The sequence below is a fragment of the Schistocerca gregaria genome, chromosome 6, assembly GCF_023897955.1.
Source record: "Schistocerca gregaria isolate iqSchGreg1 chromosome 6, iqSchGreg1.2, whole genome shotgun sequence".
Taxonomy (NCBI): Eukaryota; Metazoa; Arthropoda; class Insecta; order Orthoptera; family Acrididae; genus Schistocerca; species Schistocerca gregaria.
The window spans coordinates 449696102-449720890 of NC_064925.1; the positions used below are offsets into that span (position 1 = coordinate 449696102).

At 44.6% G+C, this 24789-nt stretch overlaps 1 protein-coding gene across 1 annotated transcript in view; it reads right to left on the reverse strand.

Annotated features, from left to right (window-relative positions):
- The window catches only part of LOC126278909 (dual specificity protein phosphatase 8-like), a 795043-nt gene that overhangs the window by 622348 nt on the left and 147906 nt on the right, over positions 1-24789 (reverse strand). Inside the window, exon 2 of the mRNA XM_049979184.1 lies at positions 862-1025. Within this exon, the coding sequence (XP_049835141.1) occupies positions 862-1024 (163 nt within the window). The 5' untranslated portion in view covers position 1025. The remainder of the gene's footprint in view (positions 1-861; positions 1026-24789) is intronic.

Sequence of the window (24789 nt, forward strand, 5' to 3'; positions counted from 1 at the left end):
CACCAAAACAGGTCAAATATTGGGAATATGTATAGTGATAGGAGAGTGTGCCACAAACAATGTACTAGAAAGCCTGACTGGCGAGAGATGTGTTTGAAACTGGACGTCACTGTGTAGATGCTTCTTGAATAACTAGAAAGCTGTAGCCTCCTGCTAAAACTTATTCCACTACGAAATTTAACAGCATTAAATTTGCTACAAAAATGTCCAGTTTATTTTCTCCTGTAGCACTAATAGTTAGCACATAGCGAGTGAAGGGATACGGAAATCTCGCGCATGGTTGTTGAAGGCTAGTTGTGACATTTCAGGTTGCATAAAACGACAGCGGTAGGGGCAGCTGAATCACCTTGTATACCTACACAAGTGAAGTCTTTGTGGAAATTCCTGGAATGGTGCAAATCATCGTTGTTTGTTGTTACAATCCGTACAAAATTGGATTTGTGGCGTAAGAGAATAAGGGCTCAAAGTTTAAATGTTTATTGACGTCGAGTTTCGAAAATGGCACAAAGTTCAGCAGGACAGAGAAATGATGCAGTAAATAACGTTGCTTGGATGCTGTACCGCACACTTCAGTGCAGAGTGTAGCTACCACTGCTCGTCCTCCATTTGCTGTTCAGATGGTTATATCGCTACTGTTCGTCAAGCGAGTTGCCGCTCCAACTTAGCGTTGCCTCGAAGCGCACAGGAAAGAAGTGAACACATAGGCAGAGCGCGAGATGCAGGACGAGGGCGACGCGCTCCGGCGATGCTGTTTAGGCGCTGGCCGCAAAGGCAGCTGCGCGCGCTCTAGGGCCGGCTGGCCATCCGCCGCCACTGTGCGCGCGCACGCGGCTCGCAGCTCGCGGATGGCCCCGCACTGACCTGAGCTGTGCGGCGAGCTGTTGGACGAGCCGTAGCCGTCGTCCAGCACGCGAGGCGCGGTCGTGGCCGACCCGCTGCCGCTCCCGCCGCCGCTGCCGCCTCCACCGCCCCCGCTGCCGCTGCCACCACCCCCGCAGTCGTCGCGAAGCACCGCCAGCTCCATACTGCCAACACGCAACACGTCGCGTTCTCACATTTAGGCACGGTTCCAGAATCGTTATGACATACAATGAAGAGCCAAAGAAACCGGTACACCTGCCATATATCGTGTAGCTTCCCCGCGAGCATGCAGAAGGCCTCGACTAATGTTTAAAGTAGTGCTGGAGGGAACTGACTCCATGTATCCTGCGGGGCTGTTAATAAATCCCTAAGAGTACGACGAGGTGCAGATCTCTCTTGAACAACCGACTGGCCGAGCGGTTCCAGGCGCTTCAGTCTGGAACCGCGCGACCGCTACGGCCCCAAGTTCAAATGCTGACTCGGGCATGGATCTGTGTGATGTCCTTACTTTAGTTAGATTTAAGTAGTTCTAAGTCTAGGGGACTGATGACCTGAGATGTTTATGTCTCAGTGCTCAGAGCCATTTGAACCATTTTCTCTCCTGAACTGCACGTTGCAAGGCATCCCACATACGCTCAATAATGTTCATGTCTAGTTGGTGACCAACGGTCCAGCGGAAGTGTTTAAACTCAGAAGAGTGTTTCTGGGGCCACTCTGTGGCAATTCTGGATATGTGGGGTGTCGCATTGTCCTGCGGGAATTGTCCAAGTCCATTGGCATGCACATTCGACGTGAATGGATGCAGGTGATCAGACAGAATGCTTACGTACGTGTCACGTGTCAGAGTTGTATCTAGTCGTATCACGGCTCACATATCACTCCAACTGCACACGACCCAAACAATTACAGAGCTTCCATCAGTTTGAACAGTCTCTTGCTGACATGCAGGGTACATCGATTCGTGAGGTTGTCTCTATACCTGTACACGTCCATCCGCTCGATACAGTTTGAAACGAGACATGCTTCCAGTCATCAACAGTCCAATGTCGGTGTTGACAGGCCCAAGCGAGGTGTAAAGCTTTGTGTCGTGCAGTCATCAGGGCCTTCCACTCCAAAAACCCGTATCGATAATGTTTCGTTGAATGGTTCGCAGGTTGACACTTGTTCACGTCCCAGCATTGAAATTTTCAGTAATTTGCGGAAGGGTTGCACTTTTCTCATGTTGAACGATTCACTCAGTCGTCGTTGGTCCCGTTCTTGAAGGATCTTTTTCCGGTCGCAGTGATGTCGGAGATCTGCTGTTTTATCTGATTCCTGATATGCACGGTACACTCGTGAAATGGTCGTACGGGGAAATCCTCACTTCATCTCTACCTCGGAGATGCTGTGTCCCATCGCTCATGCGCCAACTATAAGACCACGTTCAAACTCACTTAAATATTGATAACCTGCTAGCGTAGCAACACTAACCGAGCTAACAACTGCACCAGGCACCCGTTGTTTTATATAGGCGTTGCCAGGAGCAGCGCCGTATTCTCCCGGTTTACTCTCTGTATTTGAACACGCAATGCCTATACCAGTTTCTTTGGCTCTCCAGGGTTAAACTGTTCACGCGATAGTTTGTGATATTATAGTTCAGTGGCTCCGAACCTTTCTTAGATCATTACTTCTCTGTGCAATCAGACAATATCTAGCACCCCTGCCTTCCCCCCTCCCTCCTCCAGTCTTTTGCCACTCTGCCCCCTCCCCCCACATTATCACAATCCTAGGCACCTAACTAAAATATAGAACAAAGACATCTTTTGGAACACTTTTATTTTTAAAATAATGAAAGATGTGGAAGATGAATAATAAGTGCTACCAACAACTCTTTCTCAGATAAGAAAACTACTATAAAGATTGAGGGTTGGCACTTGTTACAAATATTCTTCTCCTTTATTACCTCTCTTCATTGCAGCATTCGCTTGACCTGCACACTGTTACCCCATTTAAAATCATACAAGTTCAGATAGAGCACTACACTTACCTATTTGTGAATCACTTGATTCATTTCTTCTGAACTGGCGAAAACTGGAGGACTTCAGGCTGTTAATGCTTTGTGTCTAACCACTCAAATACAGACATAAAAAACTGTTTTGCATCACCTCGGTTCAGAGAGTGCCGGACGGAATGTTGGAATAGAGATCAACATAAACATAATGTCCGGTCTTTTTATTGTTCATGAAAACCACAACTTGTATGTTGTACATCATACAGCGAGGTATCCAGATGTGGTGGTCCAGATTGCAGTACACAACGGTACCTCTAATACCCAGCCGCACGTCCTCTTGCACTAATACATGCCTGTATTCATCGTGGCATACTATCCACAAGTTCATCAAGGCACTGTTGGTACAGATTGTCCCACTCCTCAACGGCGACTGGATTTAGATCCCTCAGAGTGGGGGTCACGTCGTCAATAAACAGCCCTTTTCAGTCTATCCCAGGCATGTTCTATAGGGTTCATACCTGGAGAACATGTTGACCACTCTAGTCAAGCGATGTTGTTATCCTTAAGGAAGTCATTCACAAGATGTGCCCGATGGGGGTGCGGATTGCCATCATGAACACTCATGAATGCCTCGCCAATATGCTGTCGATATGATTGCACTATCGGTCGGAGGATGCTATTCACTTATCGTACAGCCCTTACGGCGCCTTCCATAACTACCAGCGGCGTACGTAAGCCCCTCGTAATGCCACGCCAACACAGCAGGGAACCCCCACCTTGCTGCACTCGCTGGACAGTGTCTCTAAAGGCGTTCATCCTGACCGAACTGTCTCCAAACACGTCTCTGACATTCAGGTAAATGGTTGAAATGACTCTGAGCACTATGGGACTCACCATTGTGATCAGTCCCCTAGAACTTAGAACAACTTAAACCTAACTAACCTAAGGACACCACACACATCCATGCCTGAGGCAGGATTCGAACCTGTGACAGTAGCGGTCGCGCCTCCGACGATTGTCTGATTGACGGCATATGCGACACTCATCTGTGAAGAGAACGTGATGCCATTCCTGAGCGGTCCATTCGGCATGCTGTTGGGATCATTGGTACCACGCTGCATGGTGTGGTGGTTGCAAAGATGTACCTCGTCGTGGACGTCAGGAGTGAAGTTGCGCATCATGCAGCCTGTTGCGCATAGTTTGAGTCATAACACGACGTCCTGTTGATTCACAAAAAGCGTTATTCAACATGTTGGGGCTATAATCAGGGTTCCTCAAGTTCACTCAGAGACGCCTGGACACTGCCCTTGTTGAGAGCCCATCCCGGGTCAAAGTAACAATGCGGATGCGATCGAACCGCGGTATTGACCGTCTAGACATGGTTGAACTACAGAGAACACGAGCCGTATACCTCGTTCCTGGTGGAATGACTGGAACTGATCGGCTGTTGGATTTAGTTCCATCTCTGAACAGTCAAAGGGACTGTGTCTGTGATACAATATCCACAGTCAACTTCTATCTTCAGGAGTTCTGGGTACCGGGGTGATGCAAAACATTTTCTGATGTGTGTAATAATGATAATATTGCGTACAGCCTTAAGTAGCTACTGTTGTATCACGCTGTCAATTAATTCATTTATCTATTTCGAAACTAGCAATGAAGCATTTTCTTGACGACTACAGGTACTATCTATAACTTGTTGAAGAAATTTTCATGAGATATTTGGCATTTGTTACGTGTATGTCCCACTTTTCTCACCACTTTTATCACCAGTAATCTACAGGAGAAAGCACATCATGTGTGTGTTGCGGGTGGTCTGTGTAAGGAACCTGGAACCTCCACCGAATTAATGCTACTAATTCAGAAAAGTAATTATTGGTAACTTTGTCGTGTCCTGACACAGAATAGAGGGAAGTCCGTGGGTTTAAGGTCAGTTTGCGATTTCCGTGAGGTGAGGAGCAAGCGCAGAAAGGTAGATTCTCAGTGAAGGCAGGTTGATGACTTGGCTCAGCGCCAAACACTGTCATAAGGAACTGCACCAGGACCTGAAATATTTTAGAATTATAAATCAAGAGAATTATAACTCTAATAAGTTCTCTGATAACGGAGATATACAAAGAAATAAATTAAGCAGTGTCAGTCGTGTTCACAGGGCATCTACGAGAGATGCGGATTTTGGGACTCAACAGGATGCTTTTAGGAGGAGACTCATGGAGCTCAGGTCTGATTAACATTATTTATCTGTTACTTCTAAACTTAAGAAAAAGCAAAGGAGGCAATCGGCTGCACAACAGAAATCAGTGTCTGAAGCCAAAGGAAATAGTGCTAACAGATGTAGCGAACAGTAGCAACACGTTAAGTAGAAACTTCAGAGCAGCACTCCGTGTGAGAAAGACAGACATGTCGGAGCTTACCGAGGCTGGCCACGAGCCACACGGAGTCGGCGATCTGACTGAGAACTCCCTCTGAATACAAAAGCATGGCGTTTTAAAGAATAGTGGCGGTGCTCCATTTCTTCCTTCCCGTAGTCGACCCAATAATCCACTTAACGAACTTCGGCTAATGTGGCGAGTCCTTCTGCAGTTCCAGGACGCCTCTGGCAAACCACGTTTAGATTTCTCCCCTAATCCTGCTCGGTAGGTAGGGATACTTCTGGATTCTACATTAACAAATTCCAAGTTTGGTCTGTACAGCATTCAGCTGGAAGCTAAACGTCACTGCCACTGCTATTACGGCCAACGGCAACAGTGTTTTACGTCACCTGGCCCCGCCCTCCATCCTTCTGTGGGTAGGGACTGCTCTGGTAGCAGCCTAACCTGTGTAAACCCACTGTCGTTGCAATTCTCAGCCGGCCGGTGTGGCCGAGCGGTTCTAGGCGCTACAGTCTGGAACCGCGCGACCGCTATGGTCACAGGTTGGAATCCTGCCTCGGGCATGGATGTGTGTGATGTCCTTAGGTTAGTTAGGTTTAAGTAATTCTAAGTTCTAGGGACTGATGACCTGAGCAGTTAAATCCCATAGTGCTCAGAGCGATTTGAACCATTTTTTGCAATTAGGAGCAAGTGTCAAGCCTGCTTCCTCTTCGAAGACATGTCTTTCGTGGCCATCTCTTACAGTGACGCCTTATGACAACGTCGTGGCGGTAGATAAAGTTACCAGTTAATTCTCCGAAGTGAAACTTCTCGCTGGGACAGCTGCACTGAGCGTCTTAATTTGCACGGCACTATTGTTACCATTTATCTCCGGTAACCTGAACGCTACCGTTTTTACCTGCTCTCTGCATTACGTCACTGAATGCCTACCTTAGAGTGAGCTTGATGCCTCCAAATAGTCTTAAACATAACAACATACAAGTCTCTATGTCGTCAATATATGACAACATGTACAATCAGTATAAGGGTCTTACAAAATTGTGATAATAGAAATGATATTTTGAAAATAATTTAGTTTCGTGACTGAAACAAAATCAAATCGACTTGTCTTTACCCCTCAGAAAATTCCATTTCACCTCTCATAGGGTAATTATCCCCAAGTTGGGAACCACTGTTATAGATAATAAGTCTTAAGGAAATGTATCTCATCGAGAGAGGATGGGTTGTGGGGTACTTGTTCGACCGATTTTTCAGTTGTTCGTCGGTATGGAATGGAATCCGGCCGGAGTGGCCGAGCGGTTCTAGGCGCTACAGTCTGGAACCGCGTGACCGCTACGGTCGCAGGTTCGAATCCTGCCTCGGGCGTGGATGTGTCTGATGTATTTAGCGTCGTTAGGTTTAAGTAGTTCTAAGTTCTAGGTGACCGATCACCTCAGAAGTTGAGTCCCATAGTGCTCAGAGCCATTTGAACCTTACCAAGTGGGGCTGCTTGAGGAGAGAGAGAAGATCCAACGTAGAGCGGCGCGTTCCGTAACGGCAGTCGTCACAAGAAAGACATTCTGCATCACAGAGGGGTTAGCTACCGATAGTTCGAGAGAGCACTTTACGAGAGGAGTCGGACAACATATTATTTCCTTTCACGTGCGTACATCTCCCGTCATGACCACGACAAGAAACCTCGAGGTATCAGAGGCAATACAGAGTCTTACCGACAGTCAATTCCCCATGCGCCATTAACGCCGGCTAAGTGGGATCAGTTGGTGGTAACAGAAGTACTCTCCGCCACACTCCATTTGTTGGCTTGCGGAGTATGATTTAGGTGTAGAAGGCACCTTCCTGGCTTTCTGAATAGGCAAAAACCAACCTGTGCATCTTAGTGACCGAGGCAGGTTAGAGAAAAATTTTTTGCACGCAACAGAGTTATCATTTGGTGACATCCCCCCTCAACCTCCTACCCTTTCCCTGGTACGCTTTGGCCCGTATCAGGTTTCGCTACTAGTTCTGATACGCTCTGCAAACAAATCATCCACTTGGACACTTCTGGAGTCCCGATTAGCATGGCTCTCCAGGCTGTGACAAGTGTCCCATATGAATAAAACGGCACCGCTAGCCACAACTGAAACAGATTTTTGACGACCTGCTTTGAAACCAGACAAAGAAGGAACTGTGCAATAACAACACTGCATTTGCATGAAGGGCCAGTGACTCAATTTATTTGTTACTTATATAACTTTCCGTCATACTTGTTCACTATTAATGATGACAACAATGCTTTAATGAAGACTATGACCTAATGATGAAAGTATCTTTTGTATGATGTGTCACTGACAAATAACATGGCTCGAAGGAACTTAGACTACACGTACACTGAAACGCCAAAGAAACTAATATAGGTATGCCTGTTCAAATACAGAGCTGCAGTTGGCAACACCAATAGAAGACACCAAGTGTCTAGCGCAGTTCTTAGATCGGTTACTGCTGCTACAATAGCAAGTTATCAAGATGTGAGTGACTTTGAAAGCGGTGTTATAGTCGGCCCACAAGCGATGGGACACGGCATCCGACGTAGCGATGAATTGGGTATTTTCCCGTACGACGATTTCAGGAGTGTACTGTGAATATCAGGAATCCTGTAAAACATCAAATCGCCGACATCGCTGCAGCTGGAAAAGACCCTGCGAGGACGGTAACAACGAGCAGTGAAGTGAGTCGTTCAACTTGACAGAAGTGCAACCCTTCCGTACATTGCTGCAGATTTCATTGCTGGGCCATCAACAAGTGTCAGCGTGCGAATCATTCAACGAAACATCATCGATATGGGCTTTCGGAGACAAAGGCCCACTCGTGTACACTTGATGACTGCATGATACGAAGCTTTACTTCTCGCATGGGTCCGTCAACATCGACATTGGACTGTTGGTGACTCAATACGTGTTGCCCGCAAGGGACGCGTCTCGTTTCAAATTGCATCGAGGGGATGGACGTGTACGGGCATGGAGAAAATCTCATGAATCCATGGAGCCTGCACGACAGGACTTGCTATGAATCAACGTCATATCCATCCATTACTTAGTGCTATTCAGAGACATACAGTACAATGCGATAGAGCTGTACCGGTAAAGTACTTCGTGGTCGCTTAACTGGAAGGGAAAAGTCCTGTTCCGTGGCCTGCGAGGTAACCTGACCTGAAATCCCTTGGATATTTCTTATGGGGATATCTAAAGTCACTTGCTTATGAGACGCCAGTGGATGTGGAGGTGGAAGTATTTGCCAGAATTGTAGCTGTTTGTGATATGATGTGAAACACACCAGGGATATTTGTGACGATGCGTCAGAATCTTGTTCGTCGATGTCATGCTTGCATTGAAGTTGATGGCCGCCAGTTTCAGCAAGTTTAGTGAGATACAGTTCAAATGGTACGTTCATTGTGTCAATGATGGTATTTTCAATTCATTAATGTAAATAAAAAAGTACACACTAATGTGATTTTTTCCCTATTACTTCCTTAAGGGGGTTCACCGACCCCAGGTTCTCTACCTCAGATTGTTCAGTGGAGTATCCTCTATGTCCTGTTAAATTTTTGCGCGCTCTTACGGAAACACCCTCTATAACTGAAACTCAGTACAGAAGTACATTATGAATGATGCGTGATATGAAGTGCAACGTTTGACTTGGAATAACCACAAAAATAAATTACAATTGTACTCTGAATAAAATAACTATGAAATTGCCAACACTGTTCACTGAATATTAATACGCTTGATTAGCACCATACCCGATAATTTTGGCTATTTACTTTTTTTTCAGAAACAATCTGTTCCTCCATGTGGCGTATTGGCGTATTGGCGTAAGGTGCAATGCACACGACAAAATACTGGAAACCTTATTAACAATGATGGAGGTGGTTTTTAAATTAGAGAAAATCGTTCTTGAAAAATTGAACTCTGATTATTGAAAAAAGGCTTTACGACATAAGGAGACTACTAACTGCAAAGTTCTCTCATTACAAAAAATTACGGAGATCTCCACCATTTGCATAATTTGTGACATAATGGCAAGCAAGAGATCAAATTAACACTAATCATAAATATAGTTAATTATATGGGGGACAAGGATTTCCTTCAATTAATAATTCTGATAAATAAATATCTATCTTTAAAAACTGCCCCAAAAATCTTCTCCATTAATACACTCCTGGAAATTGAAATAAGAACACCGTGAATTCATTGTCCCAGGAAGGGGAAACTTTATTGACACATTCCTGGGGTCAGATACATCACATGATCACACTGACAGAACCACAGGCACATAGGCAACAGAGCATGCACAATGTCGGCACTAGTACAGTGTATATCCACCTTTCGCAGCAATGCAGGCTGCTATTCTCCCATGGAGACGATCGTAGAGATGCTGGATGTAGTCCTGTGGAACGGCTTGCCATGCCATTTCCACCTGGCGCCTCAGTTGGACCAGCGTTCGTGCTGGACGTGCAGACCGCGTGAGACGACGCTTCATCCAGTCCAGAACATGCTCAATGAGGGACAGATCCGGAGATCTTGCTGGCCAGGGTAGTTGACTTACACCTTCTAGAGCACGTTGGGTGGCACGGGATACTTGCGGACGTGCATTGTCCTGTTGGAACAGCAAGTTCCCTTGCCGGTCTAGGAATGGTACAACGATGGGTTCGATGACGGTTTGGATGTACCGTGCACTATTCAGTGTCCCCTCGACGATCACCAGAGGTGTACGGCCAGTGTAGGAGATCGCTCCCCACACCATGATGCCGGGTGTTGGCCCTGTGTGCCTCGGTCGTATGCAGTCCTGATTGTGGCGCTCACCTGCACGACGCCAAACACGCATACGACCATCATTGGCACCAAGGCAGAAGCGACTCTCATCGCTGAAGACGACACGTCTCCATTCGTCCCTCCATTCACGCCTGTCGCGACACCACTGGAGGCGGGCTGCACGATGTGGGGCGTGAGCGGAAGACGGCCCAACGGTGTGCGGGACCGTAGCCCAGCTTCATGGAGACGGTTGCGAATGGTCCTCGCCGATACCCCAGGAGCAACAGTGTCCCTAATTTGCTGGGAAGCGGCGGTGCGGTCCCCTACGGCACTGCGTAGGATCCTACGGTCTTGGCGTGTATCCGTGCGTCGCTGCGGTCCGGTCCCTGGTCGACGGGCACGTGCACCTTCCGCCGACCACTGGCGACAACATCGATGTACTGTGGAGACCTCACGCCCCACGTGTTGAGCAATTCGGCGGTACGTCCACCCGGCCTCCCGCATGCCCACTATACGCCGTCGCTCAAAGTCCGTCAACTGCACATACGGTTCACGTCCATGCTGTCGCGGCATGCTACCAGTGTTAAAGACTGCGATGGAGCTCCGTATGCCACGGCAAACTGGCTGACACTGACGGCGGCGGTGCACAAATGCTGCGCAGCTAGCGCGATTCGACGGCCAACACCGCGGTTCCTGGTGTGTCCGCTGTGCCGTGCGTGTGATCATTGCTTGTACAGCCCTCTCGCAGTGTCCGGAGCAAGTATGGTGGGTCTGACACACCGGTGTCAATGTGTTCTTTTTTCCATTTCCAGGAGTGTATAAAGAATGAAATATTATTATAAACAATCTTGGATATTAATAAGCGCATCAGCTGTATTTAGTCCTTTATTATTGGATCACTACCGGTTTCTGGCACTGAAAATTACGTATTCAGATGAACATATGACTGAAACATTAAAGCGGAAAAGCTCGGAACCTTTTCACACAACATTCGTTGTCAGAACAAAACACGAACAACGAATGTTGGGTGGAAAGCTTCCGAGCTATTCCGCTCTAATGTCTCAATCTTACAGAGTGATAATTATTGAACTGTATGAAATAAAACCGTCGTAACTTCTGAAAGTTTAGCGTTAGGACGTTCAAACTGCACGGTTGGCCGCGAGGCATGATGGGAATTAGTATGTGCATGCGTACATGCCTTGTTTTTGTCGGGCATTTGCATTTGGAGGGGTTAGTCAATAAGCAAACCTTGCTCATTTGGAGAACTGAGAATCAACATTTCGAGATCAAGAAGTCTCTTCACCCTCAACGGGTGACTGTGTTGTGTGCAATGTCCACGCAAAGAATAATCGTTGCGATATCCCTTGATGGCACGGTTACTACCGTACAGTGCCTGAAGGTTTGGGAAAATGATTTTATCCCCACCATCCTAAGTGACACTGTTTTCAAGAAGATGTCATTCATGCAAGACGGAACTCGACACCATCGAAGCAGGAGAGTGTTTGATGTCCTCGAGGGGCACTTTGGGGAACGCATTCTGGTTCTGGTGTATCCAGGTGCCACTGCAATGTGCCTCGATTGGCTGCCGTATTCACGGGACATGTAACTCCTTTTTATGGGGCTATATTAAATACAAGGTGTACAGCAATAACCCAAAAACCAATTCTGAGCTGAAAACAGCGTTCAGGTCAACGACAGCATCGGTGTTCCGACACTTCAGCGGGTCATGCAAAATTTCACTATTCGTCGACGCCACATCATCGCCAAAGATGGCAGGCATATCGAACATATCACAACCTAAATCTGAATATCAGTAGTGACGTTTAGATGTTGAATAAAGTGTGTGCACGCCGTAGTTTGTAAGTTTTTTTTCATATAGTTCAATAATTCTCAACCTATATGTTCCCCTGAAGATGTGGTTTTTAGTGCCACAAAACCTGTAGTGATTCAATAATGAGGGACTAAATACAGCTGAAGCGGTTATTATTACCCGAGATAACTACTCATGGCTGTGGTTGCCTTACCTTCAAGGTTGTCTGCTTTATAAACAAGTTTTCATACACATAATAAAGTTTTCCATATAGTTTCTCCCAGATTCCCAAATAACAGATCTCACTTTCTGAAAGGCTTAACAGCTCGCTAATTTGCCTGAAATAAGAATGCTCTAGCGCTACATAACTGACTCAGTAGCGAGTGAACCGCAGATAAAACGAAACACAGAATAAAGAATCTTACTAACTACTCATGCAGTGCGCTCAATCCACTTTGTTCCACTACAGTAAAGATGAATTACTTGTTGTTGGTGTGGTCTTCAGTCCTGAGACTGGTTTGATGCAGCTCTCCACGCAACTCTATCCTGTGCAAGCCTCTTCATCCCCCAGTACCTACTGCAACTTACATCCTTCTGAATCTGCTTAGTGTATTCATCTCGTGGTCTCTCTCTACGATTTTTACCCTCCACACTGCCCTCCAATACTAAATTAGTGATCCCTAGATGTCTCAGAACATGTCCTACCAACCGATCCCTTCTTCTAGTTAAGTTGTGCCACAAGCTCCTCTTCTCCCAAATTTTATTCAATACGTCCTCATTAGTTATGTGATCTACCCATCTAATCTTCAGCATTCTTCTGTAGCACCATATTTCGAAAGCTTCTATTCTTTTTTTGTCCAAACTATTTATCATCCTTGTGTCACTTCCATACATGGCTACACTCCATACAAATTCTTTAAGAACGACTTTCTGACATTTAAACCTATACTCTATGTTAACAAATTTTTCTTCTTCAGAAACGCTTTCCTTGCCGTTGCCAGCCTACATTTTATATCCTCTCTACTTCGACCATCATCAGTTATTTTGCTCCCCAAATAGCAAAACTCCTTTACTACTTTAATTGTCTCCTTCCCTAAACTAATTCCCTCAGCATCACCCGACTTAATTCGACAACATTCCATTATCCTCGTTTTGCTTTTGTTGATGTTCACCTTATACCCTCCTTTCAAGACACTGTCCATTCTGTTCAACAGATCTTCCAAGTCCTTTGTTGTCTCTGACAGAATTACAATGTCATCGGCGAACCTCATTGTTTTTTTTTTTTTCTTCTCCATGAATTTTAATACCTACTCCAAACTTTTCTTTTGTTTCCGTTATTGCCTGGTCAATATACAGATTGAATAACATCGTGGATAGGGTACAACCCTCTTTCACTCCCTTACAAACCACTGCTTCCCTTTCATACCCCTCGACTCTTATAACTACCATCTGCTTTCTGTACAAATTGTAAATAGCCTTTCACTCTCTGTATTTTACCCCTGCCACCTTCAGAATTTAAAAGAGAGTATTCCAGTCAACATTGTCAAAAGCTAGAAACGTAGGTTTTCCTTTCCTTAAGCTAGCTTCCGAGATAAGTCGTAAGGTCAGTATTGCCTCACGTGTTCCAATATTTCTACGGAATCTTCTCCGAGGTCGGCTTCTACTAGTTTTTCCATTCGTCTGTAAAGAATTCGCGTTAATATTTTGCAGCTGTGACTTATTAAACTGATAGTTCGGTAATTTACACATGTTTCAACACCTGTTTTCTTTGGGATTGGAATTATTATATTCTTCTTGAAGTCTGAGGGTATTTCACCTGTCTCATACATCTTGCTCACCAGATGGTAGAGTTTTGTCAGGACTGGCTCTCCCAAGGCTGTCAGTAGTTCTAATGGAATGTTGTCTACTCCCATGGCCTTGTTTCGACTCAGTACTTCCAGTGCTCTGTCAAATTCTTCACGCAGTATCGTATCTCCCATTTCATCTTCATCTACATCCTCTTCCATTTCCATAATATTGTCCTCAAGTACATCGCCCTTGTTTTGACCCTCTATATACTCCTTCCACCTTTCTGCTTTCCCTTCTTTGCTTAGAACTGGGTTTCCATCGGAGCTCTTGATATTCATACAAGTGCCTCTCTTCTATCCAAAGGTCTATTTAACTTTCCTGTAGCCGGTATCTATCCTACCCCTAGTGAGATAAGTCTCTACATCCTTACATTTGTCCTCTAGCCATCCCTGCTTAGCAGTTTTGCACTTCCTGTCGATCTCATTTATGACGTTTGTATTCCGTTTTGCCTGCTTCATTTATTGCATTTTTATATTTTCTCCTTCATCAATTAAATTCAATATTTCTTCTGTTAACCAAGGGTTTCTACTAGCCCTCGTCTTTTTACCTATTTGATCCTCTGCTGCCTTCACTATTTCATCCCTCAAAGCTACCCATTCTTCTTCTACTGTATTTCTTTCCCCCATTCCTGTCAATTGTTCCCTTATGCTCTCCCTGAAACTCTGTAGAACCTCTCGTTCTTTCAGTTTATCCAGGTCCCATCTCCTTAAATTCCCACCTTTTGCAGTTTATTCAGTTTTAATCTACAGTTCATAACCAATAGATTGTGGTCAGAGTCCACATCTGCCCCTGGAAATGTCTTACAATTTAAAACCTGGTTCCTAAATCTCTGTCTTACCATGATATAATCTATCTGATACCTTTTAGTATCTCCAGGGTTCGTCCATGTATACAACCTTTTCTGATGATTCTTGAACCAAGTGTTAGCTATGATTAAGTTATGCTCTGTGCAAAATTCTACCAGGCAGCCTCCTCTTTCATTTCTTAGCCCCAATCCATATTCACCTACTATGTTTCCTCCTCTCCCTTTTCTTAATCTCGAATTCCAGTCACCCATGACTATTAAATTTTCGTCTCCCTTCACTACCTGAATAATTTCTTTTATCTCGTCATACATTTCATCAATTTCTCCATCATCTGAAGAGCTAGTTGGCATATAAACTTGTACTACTGTAGTAGGCGTGGTCTTCGTGTCTATCTTGGCCACAATAATGCTTTCACTATGCTGTTTGTAGTAGCTTACCCGCAATCCTATTTTTTTATTCATTATTAAACCTACTACTGCATTACCCCTATTTGATTTTGTATTAAAACCCTGTATTCACTTGACCAAAAGTCTTGTTCCTCCTGGCACCGACCTTCACTAATTTCCACTATATCTGACTTTAATCTATCCATCTCCGTTTTTAAATTTTCTAACGTGCCTGCCCGATTAATGGATCTGACATTCCACGCTCCGATCCGCAGAACGCCAGTTATCTTCCTCCTGATAACGACGTCCTCTTGAATAGTCCCCGCCCGGAGATCCGAATGGAGGACTATTTTACCTCCGGAATATTTTACCCAAGAGGACGCCATCATCATTTAATCATACAGTAAAGCTGCATGGCCTCGGGAAAAATTACGGCTGTAGTTTCCCCTTGCTTTCAGCCGTTCTCAGTGCCAAAACAGCAAGGTCGTTTTGGTTAGTGTTACAGGGCCAGATCAATCAATCATCCAGACTGTTGCCCCTGCAACTACTGAAAAGGCTGCTGCCCCTCTTCAGGAACCACACGTTTGTCTGGCCTCTCAACAGATACCCCTCCGTTGTGGTTGCACCTACGGTACGGCTATCTGTATCGTTGAGGCACGCATGCCTCCCCACCAACTGCAAGGTCCATGGTTAATGGGGGGATGATTTACTTACAATATCATAAAACATATGAAATCCTTACAAATGGTAATCGTTGCCAAACGCATACCGTATCGAAAATTAAACAATAACTCGTCCTTCCGAGATCAGCATTGCCTAGGGAGGAACATCAATGTCGCAGAGACAACGTATACATTCGCTTAAACCGTCGCGCAGTAGACAACGCGTGTTTGTCGGAGAGACGTGACGTAGTCACTGCAGAGCCGTGTGCGATGGTGGACGGTCTGTGGTAAGTTTGATCACTGTCGATTTGAATATGAGCTGATTTCTGCAAGGGATATAAGGAGGCAAACGACGAGTGAAAATGTTCAACGTTGTAACAAGAGGACCATACGAACGTCCGTTCACCGATTTAATTCCTATTGACAAGGTGAGCAGGTTAGTCTAGAACTTCTGGATATGCAAACAAGAAGACGCATCTCCCAGTCGTTTGTGAGAAAATGGAGTTTGCTTACATACTTCGTACGATCGCTGTATCGACGAGTCCGCAGCTGGCGGAGTAAGCACTTTGTTTCAGAAGCGCGAGATTTATAAATCGAATGTAACTGCCGGTAAATCTCTTTTTTTTATTTCCACTTAATTCTAACAAATGATGTAATATGACTGTGAAAACTATCTGCATGAAATGATTCGTTTATTATTTTCAAAATCTTCATCTTGGAAAGCGCGATACCACACTGGACTCACATTCGGGAGGACGACGGTTCAAACTCGCGTCCAGCCATACCGATTTAAATTTTCCGTCATTTCCCTACATCACTTCAGGCAAATGCTGAGATAGTTCCTTTGAAAGGGCACGGCCGACGTCCTTCCCTATATCCTTCCCTAATCCGATGGGACCTCACTATTTGGTCCCCTCTCCCAAATCAACCAAGCAAAGCGGGATACACAAGAACTTTCAGTCAAATCAGTATATCCATTTCATTAATATCATTGTATCTACATTTGTGAAAACTATAGTGTGTAACGTATGGAGCATCACACGAATCAGGTTGATACTGATCATAGAAACACGGGAAACAATACTTACTCCTACATAAAGCACGTGTAATGATAGACCCAAGAATGCCTGTGTATGGTTTTTTCCATTTGTGTGCTGCAAATCAAACTTGGGTAAAGTTCCTAAGGTGTTCTCCGTCATCACGCAGTTTTGTTGCGTGCGTCACATGTATGTTGTTACAATTCCGGAGACAGAAAAAAAAGAGTTCCGGAAGCAGATTCGATCCAGAGGCTTCGCTACTACGAAACCAAGAGCTTACTCGCTTCGCCGCGAACTCCATGAATACTAGTTACCTCATAAAGTATACAAGCGAGTTTAAAAAATCCGATTTCCTCGAAAACGGTTGAGAGTTGCGGCTCCCTATTAGCAATGTTGCTGCTCTACACACTTTATCAAAGTGAATCAGATCCGTGTGTGGAAGTTATTGCGGCCCCCTTGTAAGTGCCAAACCTCACATTTGTCGGGAGACTACTTAAAAACTCTCTTTTTGTGTATAACTTAGTTGTATCCAAAAAACTAAGTAGTTACTCTGATACCACAGAATTAAGCTGCTGATATGTACACTGCAAAAAATTAGACAAATTAGAAAATAAGTAATTCCTTGACCATACCAGGGAACTGACAGTTTCTAAGAGCCAATAAGAAAGATTTTGTTACAAGTGCCTTTAATACTGAGGCACCACATTTTGTTTGTGATAACAGGAGTACAAGAAGACAGCAGTAATGTTTGAACTAGAATAATTGTAGCAAAGAAAACGGTGTCTTATACCTTTTAAATATTTTACAAGACAATAATAAAATTAAATTAAAAAAGTATCTCAGTATTAACCTCTATTTCTTACACAACTCAATTCTTGGGATCCGATATTGCGAAATTTACTGTAAAACTCCTTGTGCTATTGAAGGAGAAATGGCAACACCGTCAAGTGTCTTTCTGGTTTTTTTTCCCCCATCAGTCTACTGACTGGTTTGATGCGGCCCGCCACGAATTCCTTTCCTGTGCTAAACTCTTCATCTCAGAGTAGCACTTGCAACCTACGTCCTCAATTATTTGCTTGACGTATTCCAATCTCTGTCTTCCTCTACAGTTTTTGCCCTCTACAGCTCCCTCTAGTACCATGGAAGTCATTCCCTCATGTCTTAGCAGATGTCCTATCATCCTGTCCCTTCTCCTTATCAGTGTTTTCCACATATTCCTTTCCTCTGCGATTCTGCGTACAACCTCCTCATTCCTTACCTTATCAGTCCACCTAATTTTCAACATTCGTCTATAGCACCACATCTCAAATGCTTCGATTCTCTTCTGTTCCGGTTTTCCCACACTCCATGTTTCACTACCATACAATGCTGTACTCCAGACATACATCCTCAGAAATTTCTTCCTCAAATGAAGGCCGGTATTTGATATTAGGAGACTTCTCTTGGCCAGAAATGCCTTTTTTGCCATAGCGAGTCTGCTTTTGATGTCTTCCTTGCTCCGTCCGTCATTGGTTATTTTACTGCCTAGGTAGCAGAATTCCTTAACTTCATTCACTTCGTGACCATCAATCCTGATGTTAAGTTTCTCGCTGTTCTCATTTCTACTACTTCTCATTACCTTCGTCTTTCTCCGATTTACACTCAAACCATACTGTGTACTCATTAGACTGTTCATTCCGTTCAGCAGATCATTTAATTCTTCTTTACTTTCACTCAGGATAGCAATGTCATCAGCCAATCGTATCACTGATATCCTTTCACCTTGTATTTTAATTCCACTCCTGAACCTTTCTTTTATTTCCATCATTTCTTCCTTGATGTTCAGATTGAAGAGTAGGGGCGAAAGGCTTCAGCCTTTGTCTTACACCCTTCTTAATACGAGCGCTTCGTTCTTGATCGTCCACTCTTATTATTCCCTCTTGGTTGTTGTACATATTGTATATGACCCGTCTCTCCCTACAGCTTACCGCTACTTTTTTCAGTATTTCGAACAGCTTGCACCATTATATATTGTCGAACGCTTTTTCCAGGTCGACAAATCCTATGAACGTGTCTTGATTTTTCTTTAGCCTTGCTTCCATTATTAGCCGTAACGTCAGAATTGCCTCTCTCGTGCCTTTACTTTTCCTAAAGCCAAACTGATCGTCACCTAACGCATTCTCAATTTTCTTTCCCATTCTTCTGTATATTATTCTTGTAAGCAGCTTCGATGCATGAGCTGTTAAGCTGATTGTGCGATAATTCTCGCACTTGTCAGCTCTTGCCGTCTTCGGAATTGTGTGGATGATGCTTTCGCGAAAGTCAGATGGTATGTCGCCAGACTCATATATTCTACACACCAACGTGAATAGTCGTTTTGTTGCCACTTCCCCTAATGGTTTTAGAAATTCTGATGGCATGTTATCTATCCCTTCTGCCTTATTTGACCGTAAGTCCTCCAAAGCTCTTTTAAATTCCGATTCTAATACTGGATCCCCTATCTCTTCTAAATCGACTCCTGTTTCTTCTTCTATCACATCAGACAAATCTTCACCCTCATAGAGGCTTTCAAGGTATTCTTTCCACCTATCTGCTCTCTCCTCTGCATTTAACAGTGGAATTCCCGTTGCACTCTTAATGTTACCAACGTTGCTTTTAATGGCACCAAAGGTTGTTTTGACTTTCCTGTATGCTGAGTCTGTCCTTCCGACAATCATATCTTTTTCGATGTCTTCACATTTTTCGTCCAGCCATTTCGTCTTAGCTTCCCTGCACTTCTTATTTATTTCATTCCTCAGCGACTTGTATTTCTGTATTCCTGATTTTCCCGGAACATGTTTGTACTTCCTCCTTTCATCAATCAACTGAAGTATTTCTTCTGTTACCCATGGTTTCTTCGCAGCTACCTTCTTTGTACCTATGTTTTCCTTCCCAAGTTCTGTGATGGCCCTTTTTAGAGATGTCCATTCCTCTTCAACTGTACTGCCTACTGCGCTATTCCTTATTGCTGTATCTATAGAGTTAGAGAACTTCAAACGTATCTCGTCATTCCTTAGAACTTCCGTATCCCACTTCTTTGCGTATTGATTCTTCCTGACTAATGTCTTGAACTTCAGCCCACTCTTCATCACTACTATATTGTGATCTGAGTCTATATCTGCTCCTGGGTACGCCTTACAATCCAATATCTGATTTCGGAATCTCTGTCTGACCATGATGTAATCTAATTGAAATCTTGCCGTATCTCCCGGCCTTTTCCAAGTATACCTCCTCCTCTTGTGATTCTTGAACAGGGTATTCGCTATTACTAGCTGAAACTTGTTACAGAACTCAATTAGTCTATCTCCTATTTCATTCCTTGTCCCAAGCCCATATTCTCCAGTAACCTTTTCTTCTACTCCTTCCCCTACAACTGCATTCCAGTCGCCCATGACTATTAGATTTTCGTCCCCCTTTACATACTGCATTACCCTTTCAATATCCTCATACACTTTCTCTATCTGTTCATCTTCAGCTTGCGACGTCGGCATGTATACCTGAACTATCGTTGTCGGTGTTGGTCTGCTGTCGATTCTGATTAGAACAACCCGGTCACTGAACTGTTCGCAGTAAAATACCCTCTGCCCTATCTTCCTATTCATAACGAATCCTACACCTGTTATACCACTTTCTGCTGCTGTTGATATGCCTATGTGGTGCATTTCATTGGTACTCTCTGAAGTAGCAAAAGTTTATTTTTAATCACCCTATACCCTAATAACGTATCGGGATGTGAGCCACATTATCACCGGCAACTGCTGTGTAGTTACATTCAGTCTCTTCTGCTGAACTACTGGACGATGCTGCCTTAAGCACTACCAGCACTCTGGTAGGCTAAGGATGGGGAGAAAATGAAAATTACTTTTGTTGTTACCGTCTACGACGATCACTGCATTACTGACACGTTGTCAGGGCTTCAATACAATCAGATATTTTTCATCGTCTTCTTTGTATAACGTGTTTGGCAAATGAAAAAGTAGAATTGAAATTAATGTATTAAAAGAAATGGGTAAATGTGACTACCACATCGATACTTCCAGTGAAGCAACCCTGTCAGAATTAAGTTTTTGTCTGTCCGTCCTTCTGACTGAAGGTTTGTGGGACTTCAGCCATTCACTTATATAATAAAATGCAGCCATCCTTGCGATGTTATTTATTACGTAGAAACCAGTTTCGGTGACTCAGTACACCATCTTCAGGGCTTAACTGACTCTGAGTGGGGTTATCTCCAAGTGTATACGCGATCCCAACAGTATGTACGACAGGAGGTCACACCATCGGCGTCAATTAAGACCTGAAGATAGTGCATTAAGTCATCGAAGATGGTTGGTGTATAATAAATAACATAGAAAGGACGGGTGCAAGTGTTACATTTTATTACCCACTGTCTGAATCATTTCTTAATTTTCAGATGAGAGCCGTTTTTGTTCTCCGTTATCTGTGCAAAATCGTCTGGTAGCCGATTTCATTAAGTTTACTTTTGCTTACAAGCCCTGAAATTTGTCGTATATAGCCGCGCGGTCTAAGCCTACGGACCGATGACCTCAGCAGTTTCATCCCACAGGAACTCACCACAAATTTCCATAATTTTGGTCGTATATAGAGTCAAAACACAAATAGGTACAAATGAAAGCAGCGAGTGCAAGAAACAAGTCTGTAAACCAGTGGTGACTGGCATATTGTGACAGGTGAGCCGCTCTTTCCTAAAATTCTACCAATACACCGAAATCGACCATTCGCCTTCCCTACCACAGTTCTCAAATGCTCGTTCCATTTTATATCGCTTTGTAACTCTACGGGCAGATATTTTAACGACTTGACTGTCACGTCGGAGGCTGGTAATACTGTATCCGAACATTAGAGGTTTGTTCTGGCTACTCATCCGCATTAACCTACTTTTTTTTTTCAAATTTAAAAGTAGCTACCACTTATCATACCAACTAGAAATTTTGTATAAGTTATCTTGAATCCTTCTACAATCACTCAACTTCGACAGCTTAACGTACACCACAGCATCATCAGCAAACAACAGCAGATTTCTTCCCACCAGGTCCGCCAAATCATTTATGTATACAAAGAAAGGCAGCGGTCCTATCACACTTCCCTGGGGCACTCCTGATGATACCTTCGTCTCTAATGAAAACTCACTGTCGAGGACAACGTCCTGGGTTCTATTAATTGAGAAGTCTTCGAGCCACTCACATATCTGTGTACTTATTCCATATTCTCCTACCTTCGTTACCAGTAGAAGTATGGAATCTGCCTGTTGCCCTTCATCCATAGTATATCATGTGAGAAAAGGGCAAGCGACGATTTCTAAAACCTTCGTGGATATGCTGGTTCTTAGTTTCAAGAAAGTTTATTATACACACATGCTCAAGGATTAAGGTTAATACTGATACATGGTGAAACAACGCTCTGGTGGGCGGTCTGCGGATTAAAATCACCTCGCGATATGACCATGCGGTGCATTTGACCTGCGGTCGTCGCACGGTGGTGCTGGCAGCACACGCAGAGGTGTGTTGGTGCATATCAGAGTATGATACAGCTAGTAAGTGTGGTAGTAAGTGTGCAGACATTTCCAGACGTGCTAATGGTGAATGTGTGTTGAAAATGGCTCAAAGAACACATATTGATGACGTTATGAGGGTAGAATACTAGGGCGACTGGAGGCTGGTCAAACACAGCAGGTCGTAGCACGGGCCCCCCGTGTGCCACAAAGTGTGATCTCAAGATTATGGCAACGATTCCAGCAGACAGGAAAAGTGTCCAGGCGCTACAGTACCGGACGTCCACAGTGTACAACACCACAAGAAGACTGATATCTCACCATCAGTGCCCAAAGACGGCCACGGAGTACTGCAGGTAGCCTTGCTCGGGACCTTATCGCAGCCACTGGTACATTTGTCTCCAGACGACTGAACAGACATGGTTTATTCGCCCACAGACTCCAAGGTGCATTCCACTGACCCCTGTCACAGGAGAGCACGTAAAGCCTGGTGTCAAGAACACAGTAAATGGTCAATGGAACAGTGGTCCCAGGTTATGTTCACGGACGAGTCCAGGTATAGTCTGAACAGCGATTCACGCCGGGTTTTCATATGGCGTGAACCAGGAACTATATACCAAATCCTTAATGTCCATGAACGGAACCTGCTTGGAGGTCGTGGTTTGATGGTATGGGGTGAGATTACGAATGATGCACGTACACCCTGCATGTCTTTAACAGAGGAACTGTAACTGGTCAGGTGTAGCGGGACGTCATTTTGCTGCAATATGTCCGCCTTTTCAGGGATACAGTTGGTCCCACCTTCCTCCTGATGGATGATAACGCACGACCCCCCGAAATGCCTTCGTGGAGGAGTACCTTGAAACAGAAGATATCAGCCGAATGGAGTGGCCTGCCTGTTCTCCAGACCTAAGCCCCATCGAACACGTCTGCGACGTATCGCTGCACGTCTTCAAACCCCTACGATACTTCAGGAGCCCCGACAGCCACTGGTGCAAGAATGGGAGGCTATACACCAGCAGCTGCTCGACCACCTGATCCAGAGTATGCCAACCCGTTGGGCGGCCTATGTATGTGTGCATGGTGCTCATATCCCATACTAATGTCTCGGTGCATGGGCAGGAAAGAGTGGCGTTTTGTAGCACATGTGTTTCGGGACAGTTTTCTCAACTAATCAGCATTACCGTGGACTTACAGTTCTGTGTCGTGTATGTTTCCTATGTGCCTACGGTATTAGCGCCAGTTTTGTGTAGTGCCACGTTGTGTGGCACCACATTGTGCGAAAATGTTTCAAATGGCTCTGAGCACTATGGGACTTAACTTCTGAGATCATCAGTCCCCTAGAACTTAGAACTACTTAAACCTAACTAACCTAAGGACATCACACACATCCATGCCAGCGGCAGGATTCAAACTTGCGACCGTAGCGGTCTCTCGGTTCCGGACTGTAGCGCCTAGAACCGCTCAGCCACCACGACCGGCCACATTCTGCAATTATCCTTAATTTATGGGCATGAGTGTCTTCTAACTGAGAATATGTTGAATGATTCTGCAGTAAACCAAAAGAACGAGACATCCTAGCTCAAATTAACAAATGAATGCTCACCAGAACCAACACAAGCCTGCTTCGCAGATGAGGTGGACGCAGATCATCAGGGAATGTGCCTCACTAAGCTACAGCCAGTTGAAACCTTACCTGGCAGAAAACTTCTATGCGAGAGACACAACAAACTACCGGACGACAATGCTCGGTTAACCTGTTCCTCATGGTGCAGTACACCCTTAGTAGTAGTAGCATCGGTACAAACCATCCACTGCAACGCCCTGTTCCACACAAGGAGCCGTACCAAACAAGAGCTCTAGCGCAAGACACGGCGAGGGAGATGCTCCCCCTCTCCGTCGTTGAAACCTCCACTCTCTCCAACTGTGGAATCGTGTTGACGCTGCATGGGCAGCTGTACATGTACACGCCATCCAAGCTCTGTTTGACTCAATGCCCAGGCGTATCAAGGCCGTTATTACGGCCAGAGTTGGTTGTTCTGGGTACTGATTACTCAGGATCAATGCTCCCAGATTTGCTCGAAAATGTAATCACATGTCAGTTCTATTATAATACATTTGCCCAATGAATACTCGTTTATCATCTGCATTTCTTCCTGTTGTAGCTATTTTAATGGCCAGTAGTGTACATTTACATCTGCATATGTACGCCGCAATTCACCGTACGTTACGTGGCGGAGAATACCCTGTGCCGCTATGTCTTTTTCTTTCCTGTGGCACTCTCAAATGAAAAACAACTGTCGAACTGACTATATGCCTCGGCATTAGCCTTAATTCCTCGTATCTCATCTTCGTTGTCCTTACGCGCTACGTATGTTAGCTGCAACAGAACTGCTCTGTAGTAAGATTTAAATGCCGGTGATTTCTCAAAAAATAACGTCGCTTTCCCTCTACGGATTCTCATTTAGGTTCCTAAAGAATCTTCGTAACACGTTTTGTTCGAACCTACCGGTAACAAATCTAGCAGCTCTCTTCGGAATTGTTTCGACGTCTTGCTTCAATCAGATCTGGTACGGATCCCAAACTCTCAAGCAGCACTCAAGAACAGGTCGCACCCGCGTCCCATATGCTGAAATGTACGGTTTCGCAGGGATCGAATGAAGGGTAGAGCCATGGGTCGTAACACATCTGAAATGCAACGTC